The sequence below is a fragment of the Pelophylax lessonae genome (assembly GCF_965119305.1).
Source record: "Pelophylax lessonae genome assembly, chromosome: 1".
NCBI lineage: Eukaryota > Metazoa > Chordata > Amphibia > Anura > Ranidae > Pelophylax > Pelophylax lessonae.
In genome coordinates, this window is record NC_138768.1 from 183,006,147 (window position 1) to 183,018,368 (window position 12,222).

Sequence of the window (12,222 nt, forward strand, 5' to 3'; positions counted from 1 at the left end):
TTTTTTTGGGGGGGAATTTCATATAAAAAAAAAAGTGAAAAATATTGTTATTTTTGAAAAATTACGGTCTTTTTTTGTTTATAGCACATGATCAAAAAATCGCACAGGTGATCAAATACCACCAAAAGAAAGCTCTGTTTGTGGGGAAAAAAAGGACGTGAAATTTGTTTAGGTACAGCGTCGCACAACCGGGCAATTGTCCGTTAAAGTCACGCCGTGTAAAATCGCAAAAAAACCCTTGGTCAGGAAGGGGGTAAAATCTTCCGGGGCTTAAGTGGTTAAACGACACTTTTTATGGATATCTTTAAGAAATGGCTTTCTTCTTGCCACTCTTCCATAAAGGCCAGATTTGTGCAGTATGCGACTGATTGTTGTCCTATGGACAGAGTCTCCCACCTCAGCTGTAGATCTCTGCAGTTCATCCAGAGTGATCATGGGCCTCTTGGCTGCATCTCTGATCAGTCTTCTCCTTGTATGAGCTGAAAGTTTAGAGGGACGGCCAGGTCTTTGTAGATTTGCAGTGGTCTGATACTCCTTCCATTTCAATATTATCGCTTGCACAGTGCTCCTTGGGATGTTTAAAGCTTGGGAAATCGTTTTGTATCCAAATCCGGCTTTAAACTTCTCCACAACAGTATCTCGGACCTGCCTGGTGTGTTCCTTGTTCTTCATGATGCTCTCTGCGCTTTAAACGGACCTCTGAGACTATCACAGTGCAGGTGCATTTATACGGAGACTTGATTACACACAGGGGGATTCTATTTATCATTAGTCATTTAGGTCAACATTGGATCATTCAGGGATCCTCACTAAACTTCTGGAGAGAGTTTGCTGCAATGAAAGTAAAGGGGCTGAATAATTTTGCATGCCCAATTTTTCAGTTTATTTGTTAACAAAGTTTGAAATATCCAATAAATTTCGTTCCACTTCATGATTGTTTCCCACTTGTTGATTCTTCACAAAAAATTACAGTTTTATATCTTTAGGTTTGAAGCCTGAAATGTGGCAAAAGGTCAAAGTTCAAGCGGGCCGAATACTTTCGCAATGCACTGTGTGTGTATGTGTGTATATATATATATATATATATATATATATATATATATATATTACACATATTTATACTCATATTTTTTATAAATAATATTTCCCTGAGATTGAGGGATTCATCTATTTATTTATAACATTCACACAACATATTTTGGTTCACCATTCTTAAATATATTTTTTAGCTGTCACAGCCATCCATACTTTGTGGTTCACATTCACTACCAACCATTCCGTTATTGTCCACTAGATGGTGCTCTAGATCGTTTTTTAGCTCGTTTGTGTGATATAGAGAATTTTTTATATAATTGTGTCAGTTTTTATTTAAATATTAGTTTTACCCATTGGATTATTTTATATATTGAATATATTATATTATGTATTACTTTCTTATTGATTTTAACAACAGATGAGAGTTTGTTTTTGTTTGTTATTGTGGAGACTGTTATGATGTGCTTATACCACACAATAGATTGACCATAAACCGGCCCCGACCTTTTACAACTTTTTGTTTTGCATATGTCCGGCTCCCAAAATATTGCATTATACTCCAGAAAGTTAACTACGGGCATATCTGGTTCCATATATGTATTCTGTCGTCACACACTATGGGAAAAAATCCTTTACTCACCATGCTTACTATGGGCACTTACGGTTTGACGGGAATCAACATAGACACGCCCCTCCACCCAATTAGAGCTCCGTATAGGGGCCTATGTAGTCCGCTGTGATCACGTACTGGACACTTCCTGATGACGCTTTGATCAGCGAAATGCATTAAGGGTCCAGTACATCGTTTTCCGGTTTGAGGGAATTCTGAAGTGTGGAACGCAAATTGCATACTTCTAGCGGTTCCCATTTATCTGTAACCATTGCCTGCTGCAAGTGTCTTTAAGAGATACTGACAAATCCACCTGAGATTTAAATCCCATATATGGGAGAACACTAGGACAGAATATCCCTGAATACTCACCTAGGAGGAGGTTGTCGCTGCAAGATCCATTTAGTTCTACCTGCACTATAGGTCCTCAGAGGCCTTAGTACTTCTGCTAAGTGACCTCAGCTCACTGGGTGAAGGGTCATACATCCATACGTCACCTTTTTCCACTAAGAAGAAGCACAGAAAAAAGCCACAAGACTTTTTTCACCACTTCACCTGATATTTTATAGCCTATATGGACTTTTCTGCCATTTTCCATTAATTATTATTTTCACTGTGTCACTTCATATTTGTATTATGGCACCGGTTTACACATATGTAATTCACACTCCAGTTTCCGTTTATCGATCCTGGAGATTTTTTCAATATTACTTATTACATGAAATAATCTGTTTACTCCTAAATTAATTTTGGGCTGTATAAGTTGGTGTGTCCACTCACAGCACCAGTATCACTGTATTTGGGAGTTTAATTCTCTTATAGTTGTTTGGGGGGCACAACCCTTTACAGCTTTGCTCCTTGATTGTGTATCCTTACTGGAGTTTGCATGGCAAGAAAAGTTGCTTCTCCGCTATAGTCTATAGTACCCTCTGCTGTAGGCCTTTCAAACTTTGCTTCATATGTTAGGGGTCCCTTCACACTGCCCCGCAGCGTGAAACGCTACTGCCTGCACACTAAGCCAGTGTGCGGGCACAAGCGTTTTGAGCTGCAGGGGGTGGTGGCATACCCTTTTCATCACATAATCTCATACAGCTCCCTTGTGCTTGCTGTGCAATGACATGCAGAGCCATGCAGAGCAGTAATAATTGCAAACATGGTGCATAAATTTGCACAGCCCTGGAACACAGTAAAACACTGTGTTCTGGACTGAACATGATACACAGAAAATTGTTTTTCTGTTTGGTGTTGAAGTTATTACCTTCGTTTTTCCTAACAACTGCACATAATGTAAATAGGTCTGTAGCTGGCATAAATTAGTGAACGTTCTGGTTTTTAGCTCTTAGCTTGTTTTTTTTCCCTCTTGTTTTGTTCTCCAGGCATCTTTCAGCAAGCCGAAAGAGTGGTTTGTGTGTTTTTTTTTTTAACCCTTTCCATCTGATAAGTGGCTCTTAACATCTACATTGCTTTGAAAGAGTGTACCTGGCCTCTTAGACCCAGAGGCTCAGCCATATACATTTGAGTTAGAGCCTACCACAACCCGAGAAGAGTGTTTGCTTCCTTTAGCCCTATCTGCGGGTTCTGTTCATGCTGCCTCCACTCCCTTATCTGTTCAGTTGTGTGATACTTGAGTATTTTAAAACGACTAAATCAAAAAATACAGTATCTTTTATTTTTAATATCTTGATCGGAGTGGGTAAATCTTGTGATGCAGGGGATTTGAATACAAAATATGTTGTATTTGCTTTCACATTCTAAAATGAATGAAACCAAATAAATATTGCTTCCTGTTGTTGGAACAGATTCCCCCTGAGAATGGTCAGGCGGCAGCAATACAAGTGTTGCCTACCGACTGGCTAATATATGATGAAATGACTCGAGCACATAGAATTGCCAACATTAGATGTTGTACAGTGGTTACACCTGTCACAGTAGCGATCTTCTCAGGACCTGCCCGGCTGCCAAGCAACGCTTTGCAAGAATCTGTATTCCATGGTAAGACACTGTGTGAGTTTGTAAGGGAAAAGATTTTTGCACATCTGTTTGTTATACCTTTTGGAGCCAGTCCACACCATAAAAACGCAGTCCGTATGCTTTTCTGCATGCACGTTTTTTTTAAGCGGTCCAGTGCATTATTCCCCTCTCTTTTTTTTTTCTTAACCTTAAATAAGGACGTGTGGTCCAGTGTGTTTTTGGTTAGTTTTGTTGCGTTTGATACATTTTACCACATTCCAGTACGGTTTAGTGCAGAAAAAATACAGCTTGTTCTACTTTTTTTTCTGGAACGCACAAACTGACTGCACTGGTGTGAACTATGCCATTGAAAACCATATAACCTACATGCGTTTTTGATGCAGAAAGAAAACACACAGGACTGCATGTGGTGTGAACTGACCCTCAAAAACCGTACGCATTTAATGGACATTATGTAATCTGAAAATGTTTTAAGGGAAAGCAAGTTGTAGTTTCATTTACAGGTATTTAGAGTTACTATTTTAGTAATTTTATGTTCGTTTTCACATTCTACAGGCTTGTTTTTCCTTATTTTTTTTTTTTTTAATGTAGAGATTTTTAGATAGGCAACTGCAGCAAATCTTTCAAACTGCTTAACCACTCCAGCCCCGGAAGGATTTGCCCCCTTAGGTCCCTTTCACATGGGCTTTCTGATCTGGTTCACCTTTCAGTTTTCTCTATCGTCCATTGACAGACGCAGCCCCATCTTCATGAGCTGTGTGGGTTATGCTGCCACCTGCAGGAGTAGTCTAGGCAATACATTAATACAAAGTTTTTACATATACACGCCCAGGGGGCTGTCCCTCCAGACATAACCCTCACAGACACAGCCCAGCACATAAGTTTGTTTCGGCCTAGAGAAGAAGGACCTAGGTTTTCTGCTGGGACTCCAGTCTCAGTTTTTTGTATTCTTTTCAGAATATTTTCTTTTATTTCTCTTTACTCACTTGCTAGCTAGTGTTCAGGGAAGAATTTCCTGGTGATCTACAAGCAACGATTCCGTCTGGGGCTTCGCACTAGATAATCTAGATCCTTATGGTCCCCCCAGCCTGGCCCACGAGCGTGAGCAGGTTATAGTCCCGCACTAGGCCTAGCCGCGACGGTGTCCCTTTTCCGGATGGGGACGAGCCTGCGAGTGGATGCCTCGCCGGGACGCGACGACCTGGAATGCCCTGAGTCGCAGCGTACCCCTCGGCTGGCAGCACCCGCACTTCGGGTTGGAGGCAGTCTGCCCGGAGCGGAGCCCACCCGGTCCATGGTATGGTGAGTAAATGTGCCCCCCTTGCCCCTGCTTGCCTTGGGGGAGAAGTGGGCCCTCTCCTGGCGATAATGGGATTTGTACCTCCTGAAAGATACCTCTGGCCTGCCCGGTCTGTCTTACCCCCCCTCCCTGTTCCTGCAGGGGGGCTAAGCGTCTGGGGCGCCTGGCGTCCTGGGGTGGGGGGGGGGGGGTGTGTGGCATGGTACCTTGGGCTTGCTGGTTCCTGTTGTGGATCCTGAGGCCTTCTTAGCATCGGTCTCTGGCCGCATGGCTTTCAGTGGGCGCCGCCATCTTAAGTGTAGGCAATGTAGTTTTTTCCCGCGTAGACTTGTATGCGGAAGCCACTTTCCCTGAGCTTCCTATTACAACTGTATGGGCAACCCTATTTGTGTAGCCTTTGTGCTGCACTGAACAGCGTGACCTTTCATTCATACGAGATCACTTCCTGTGCTCTGTTTCCTTCTGCTGGTCGTGGTAATTTCCTGTCTTTCTGCATGCTGCTGGAACGATCAGGAGGACGTTTTCTCTGAGGTGGTACTGTACTGGGGTCCCTGTGAACATATCCCTGCAAGCTCTGCTGTTAGTTTAGTTTAAAGGGGATCTCTGCAGACTTCTGCGATCGATGGTGGGAACCGCGATGTCATGACATCACTTCTGGGTTTTTTACATGGAGACCGGCGCATGCGCACTTGCGGCAGGGATACCGGCTTTCACGGGGACACATCTTCATGCTACACCGGGTCTTCTCTTAGGCGGTGGAGGTAGGATTCCCGGGTCTCCCGGTGGGACAGGAGACTAGGGTGAGCCGTGGAAGGCGGCGGGAGGGGGAGGATGTCTTCTCAGCCGCATCGGTTGTCATTACAAGTCAGCCAATCGTCAGCTATGGACACCGGTACCGGGGTAATGCCTCTAGCTGCAGGCATCACCCCAGGACATGCACTTTCCCTAAATATCAGCAATATCGGTAACCCTTAGGGGCCGATTCCGGTATATTGGAGAAAGTGCATATCGGCCCCCGATATATCGGTGTTGCCGATAATCGGTCGATCCCTAGTGGTAATAATAAAAGATAGAATATTCCCTCACTTTGGAAAAATGTCCACGTTCATTCATGCCTCTTGGAAAGGAATTGATGGAAGAAACTCTGATGGGGACACAGACAACGATAACCATAACAATTTGACCAAGGTTCTTTTCTGTTATGTTATAATTTCATGTCTTCCAGTTTCCTCAATTATTTGATGTTAAATGCTGATTTGTAATTTAAGTTTTTTTTGTTGTAATTTTTTAAATCTATCAGCACTTATTTGAAATAAACTGTATTGCAGCAACCTTAGACGGTGTACCCAATGACAGCAGTGACAGTGAGATGGAAGACCGGGCCACAGCTTTGTTGACATCTCTTAAGCTGGATGAGTGGCTACAATTTAAGCTGGACTCTGAGGTAATAGTGTTCCCAAGGAAAGATTATATTAGTCTGTTTTATAGCCTTTTTTAATTTTTTTTTTTTTGTGTAAGGGCTCAATGTGTACAGTTGTTATGTTCAGAAGGCGAGCTTTGAGTTTGTGCAATATGAATTCTATCGAAATAAAGAAAAGCATATTAGTTATGCTTTGCTTTTCTTTTGAGAGTTTTTCACTTGTTTGTTTTAGAGAAATGTGAACATTATAATATAGTAAAGTAGGTGTAAAAACTAACTGAATGGCAATTAGCTTGCTAAAGCACTGTGTATCATAACTGCTTTTCTTGTCATTTGAGGAACACAGGAAGTCATTAATTGTCAAGTTATACTGTCGCCTAAAAGAAGATTGAGCACTGGCAAACAAAAAAATTGTAAGCCAGTTTAAGAAAATCCCTCCCACAACCAACATGTCTTATCCTTTTGCTTGTGCCCTAAGAGAATCAATGTCTTTTCTTTAGCTCTGCCGGGAAAATTGTAACCGTTTTGTTGCTAGCATTTTTTTCCTCCTTTTCTTCTTTAACCAAGATTCTTTTCTACATCACTGCTAAAGCTGGTCCCTTCAATAACCGCTATCAAAAGCAGCCTATCTTCAGCTTGTCTTTGGATGGCTGTGACCATACCCCAATGGGCTAGACATTGCAAAGCTAGCCTGAAAGTGGCCTTCTGGCACAGAGTTCTGTGAAAGGCACTCTCCAGACCCATTTTGGCAACAAATTAGCCGTGGAGCACATTCTAGATTCAGAGCCACTGGCATTTCTTCATCTCTTAACCAGTTTCAAAAAGGCTTCCTTTGTGGGTAGGTCAATTTGTGGTGAGCAGTGGGAACCACTTTACTGTTCGGATTGTTAAGTCCCTGTAAAAATACCACTTTAAATTAGTTTCTACCACAGAAAGGGTTAATGCTGAGGAACTGAGCGCTGGATACTGCCGTCATCCTCTAATGTGTCATGTAATGCTGTCTCCCACCATTCAGAATTGGGGAAGCATCTCCCCCCATTGCTGCTCCTGCTTTGCAAATAGCCACGTGGAACTCCTGCGTATCCACTGAATATGTTCTCTTTTGGAACGCATTTTCCTAAGCAGTGGTCTATACCCACTGGTGATCTGCCAATGACCCACCTTAACAGGCAAACTGCTAGGTCAGTGGATGGTGTCCTCACATTCAAGGATTCTACTACCCAACATTTAAATTCCTTCTTTAAAACGTAGCTCTCACTGACAGCCCCCTTCCTAATCTCGCTGTTAATTTAAACTGCCAAACTAAGGCAGAATGGACCAAATCCATCCCCTGCGACAGTGGACCTCTTCCTGGTTGAGTGTGCAGAGCAGATGTCCGGGGCTTTATGCTTCAACTTTGATGGCCTGATGGTAGCATCTCGGCTTGTTTCCACTAAAAGTTTTTTGTTTATACAAATGCACAGAGCCCCCTTGGTTATGTTCTGGAATGCAGACACAGCGTCCTGGAAGTATCTGACCAACTTAGTCTTTAAAGGACATCTTTTCAGTCCTGCCCTTGACATTTTTACCAGGGATATCACTGGAGACCAAAAAAGCATACCTTTCTCAGCACAAGAAATCTAGGAAAAGGTTGGCTAAGTCCCCTTCACTTGGAGAGGATTTTCTAAACCTGGTTACATAGTTTATAAGGTTAAAAAAAAAGATGCCAGTCCATCCACTTCAACCTATATTTATGAGTGTGATTTTTATCCTCCAGCAATTGCCATAAGCCCGTGAATTTACAACTTGAGGAAGATTGCTCAGCTAGTACCACTTCCTGGGGGGAGGGAATTCCACATTTTAACTGTTCTAACGGTAAAGAATCCTTTCTGAAATGTAAGGCTATATCTCCTTTTAACCTCAAATCGTAGCCACGTTTCCTCTTCAGGGACCTTGGAGTAAACCGTTCATTAGCGTTACTGAAGTCACTTATGCTATATTTGTACATTGCAGCCATTTCCTCTTAATCACTTCTTCTCCAGAGTAAATAACTGTAATCTATGTAAATGATTCTCATAGCTGAGGTCATCCACCGTTTATTAAATTTGTTGACTTTTGCCAAACTCTTTCCTGAGAATTGATCACCTAAACTTAGCCGCATATTCAAGATCAGGCCCAACTAATGTGTTTTGTAAGGGGGTAGAATTGATTTATCTCTTGAATGTATGCCCTTTTTATTGCACGAGGGTGTCTTGCTAGTTGTGTAAGCTTCAGCTTGGAATTGCATGCTTTTGCGAAATATGTGATCTTCAAGCACCCCCTAGATCATTTTTCTTTACTGATTCCCCTTGAAGAGCCTCTCCTAATGTGTGTTTTTTTGCATCCGAATGCAAACCTTTTACATTTCTCAATTCTCAAATAAACCTCATCTACCATGTACCTGCCCAACCCCCATTTTGTCAAGGTTTCCCTGTATTGATGTTAGAGTATATGCTGTGCCAAATTATTTCCCTGCATAATTTGGAATCATCAGCAAACACTGAAACTGAACGCATGATTCCAACCTTTTTATTATTATTAATTTTAGTATTATTAAACAAATTGAACAGCATTAGTCACAGGACAGAACCCTGGGGCACATCACTCACAACTTTAGACCATTCAGAGAATAATTCAGTTATCTTTCCTCTCTGGACCCATTCATGTAACCAGTTTCCTATCCATTTCCTCAAATCAAACAGACTATTTTTTTTGGATTAAACATTTGAGGTACCATATCAAATGCCTTGGAAAAAGCTAGATAAACTATGCCCACTGAACTTTCTCATAGAACTAGAACAGGTTGGTCTGACAACAAACACTTTTATGAATCCATACTGGTTGTCACTTATGATACAGACAAATTTCTGTATAGAGTCCACTACTGTTCCCTCAGATACCTTACATACTATTGATGTTAGGCTGACTGGTCTGTAGTTTCCTGGTATATATCTCTGCTTTTTTGGTACATAGGTACCATATTTGCTCTACGCCAGCCAGTTGGTACCATTCCAGTCAGGAAGGGTCTTTAAAAAATGAGAAAAAGCAGCTTGGCTGGAACTGAGCTAATGTTCCAGGCCTGGTGATTTGTATGCATGAAGTTCTTCTAGTCTTTTGTACCTGGTTTTTAGTCAAACGCAGATGAGACCCTTGGTGAAACGGAAGTTATATTACTGTCAAACCTGTCATTTTTTTCTGTAAAAACTGGAGAGAAAAATACTTTTATACAGCTGCCTCATCTGTCAGTTGTGACCAGCTTCCCATGTTCATCTTATATATCTATCTATTTCTTTACACACATGTATAAATATATTTTATATATATATATATATATATATATATATATACACACACACACACACACACACACACACACACACACACACACACACACTATATTACCAAAAGTACAAAAGTATTGGGACGCCTGCCTTTACACATACATGAATTTTAATGGCACCACTGACTTAGTCCGTAGGTTTCAGTACTAAGTTGGCCCACCCTTTACAGCTAAAACAGCTTTAACTTTTCTGGGAAGGCTGTTCACAAGGTTTAGCATTGTGTCTATGGAAATATTTGACCATTTTTCTAGAAGCACATTTGTGAGGTCAGCCACTGATGGACAAGAAGGCCTGGCTCGCAGTCTGCAATCTAATTTATCCCAAAGGTGTTCTGTCAGGTTGAGGTCAGGGCTCTGTGTAGGCCTGTCAAGTTCCTCCACCCCAAACTCGTTCATCCATGTCTTTATGGACCTTTCTTTGTGCACTGTTCCAACTCATTTGGTGGAGGGGGATTATGGTGTGGGGTTATTATTCAGGGGTTGGGCTTGGCCCCTTAGTTCCAGTGAAGGGAACTCTTAAGGCGTCAGCATACAAAGACATTTTGGAAAAAACCATGCTCCCAACTTTGTGAGAACAGTTTGGGGTTGGCCCTTCCTGTTCCAACCGAACTGCACACCAGTGCACAAAGCAAGGTCCATAAAGACACGGATGAGCGAGTTTGGGGTAGAGGAAGTTGACTGGCCTGACCTCAACCCAACGAAACACCTTTGGAATGAGACCTTTGGGACTAGACCACAGACTGTGAGGCAGGCCTTCTCTCCAACATCAGTGCCTGACCTCACAAATGCGCTTCTGGAAGAATGGTCAAACATTCCCATAGACACACACTCCTAAACCTTGTAGGGATAGCCTTTCCAGAAGAGCTGAAGCTTTAACAGCTGCAAAGAGTGGGCTTACTCAATAATGAACCCTAAGGCCTAAGACTGGGATACCAATAAAGTTCATGTGTGTGTGTGTGTGTGTAAAGGCAAGAGTCCCTATACTTTTGACTATATAGTGTCTGTCTTGTCTGTAGCTGTAGATATACAGTGGGTATAGAAAATAATCAACACCCTTTAAAATTTTTATCCAGCTGTATTTACATTATAACCGCCAAGTGAAAGATATAACCCCAACAAACAAAAAAAAAAACCCACCCCCTGGTGGACTACATGTACATGTCTGGGTTCTGGGTGCCGCGCCGCACCGGAGATATAGGCTTCACCTTCGGTGACAGGAAACACAAGAGTTAGGTGAATAAAGGGGCAGACACCCACCGTCTTCCCCCAGTCTTTTGTTTCCTCCCCGGAGGAGGAGGAAGCAGGTGTGGAGCTCGGCCGGTACCTGTCCTGGTCAGAGGATCATGGAGGCGATTGGCGGAGGGGGCCCACGGTAACCGGCGACGCCATGACTGGCGCTTCTCCTGGAGCCCGGGGAGGGCTAGGCCTGCTGCCCACAGCGATGAGTCTTCCTCGCTGGTCCAGGTGTAGCGGCAGTGGGCGCATGCGCAGGCCTTGAGTTCTGGCCTCTGGAGCACATGGAGGAGCTTGGGGCTTCCGGCGCATCGCTTCCTGTTCCGGCTCTCACAGCAGTGATGATGCCGGAACCATGGCGGTTTATTTAAATTGCTGAACCGCTCTGGATGACTGCTGGACTTCCCTGTTTCCAGACACAGCGGCGCAATGCTACAGGAAGAAGAGGTCCTTCTCATGGAGACAGCAGGACTTAGCGCTGGTGGCACCACCCCAGCTCAGGTAGGTGGTCACAGGGGTGGGCTAACCTACTAGGCTGGGGGAGGGAGAAAGAGTCTAAGGGGCTCCTCAGTGGGCTGTGGATCTTCCTTACTTTTATGTCTCTCTCCCCCTCAAAAGCTGGGTCCAGGCTAAGGAGCTTTGGAACTCTGGCAGGGGGAGGGGGTGGCAGTTAATAGGTGCATCCCCCTCCTTTTTCTGTTTTGGGGTCTGACCTCCCCCCCCTCTTCTCATTTTTCAGGCTCAGCCCAAAGAATCAGAGAAAACGGAAGGCAGGAAAAAATGCCCCGCCTGTACCTCTAAATTTAAGGAGGGTTGGAGTAAACCCCTCTGCAAACCTTGCATAGACAAATTGGTCTATAAAGAGTCAACAGGGGCATGTAAGGACTTAATCGCAGGAGTCCAGAAGGAAATGAAGGCAATTAAGTCCATGTAGTGTAACATTGAGACCCCCAAACAGCCAGCAGAAGTCCCCCTGGTTTCAGCCCCAGAGGAGGGTAGAGAAACAGAGGAAGAGGACTCAGATTCCCTAGAGGAGCTTAGTGAGGCAGCTTCTTCCAGGGAGGTCCTGGAGTTGGATACAAAATCTCCTAGGTATAAGCTGTCGCTAGAAGAGATGCTTTGCTAGGGGTGATTTATGAGACCTTAGAAATTAAGGAGGAACGGGTCTCTTTTGGCACTTTTCCACTGCATGGAACCGAACGGTTCGGCTCTCTTTTGTGCTTTTCCACTGCTGGTACAGACTGGTATGGTGTAGGAACGGTTCGGTACGGTACAGTACCTACTTGATTGTGGTT

General features: G+C 43.4%; 1 protein-coding gene across 1 annotated transcript in view; it reads left to right on the top strand.

Annotated features, from left to right (window-relative positions):
* Positions 1-12,222, top strand: part of YTHDC2 (YTH N6-methyladenosine RNA binding protein C2) — a 288,686-nt gene that overhangs the window by 210,048 nt on the left and 66,416 nt on the right. The window contains exons 23-24 of the mRNA XM_082243691.1: positions 3,445-3,637; positions 6,245-6,360. Of these exons, the coding sequence (XP_082099817.1) occupies positions 3,445-3,637; positions 6,245-6,360 (309 nt within the window). The remainder of the gene's footprint in view (positions 1-3,444; positions 3,638-6,244; positions 6,361-12,222) is intronic.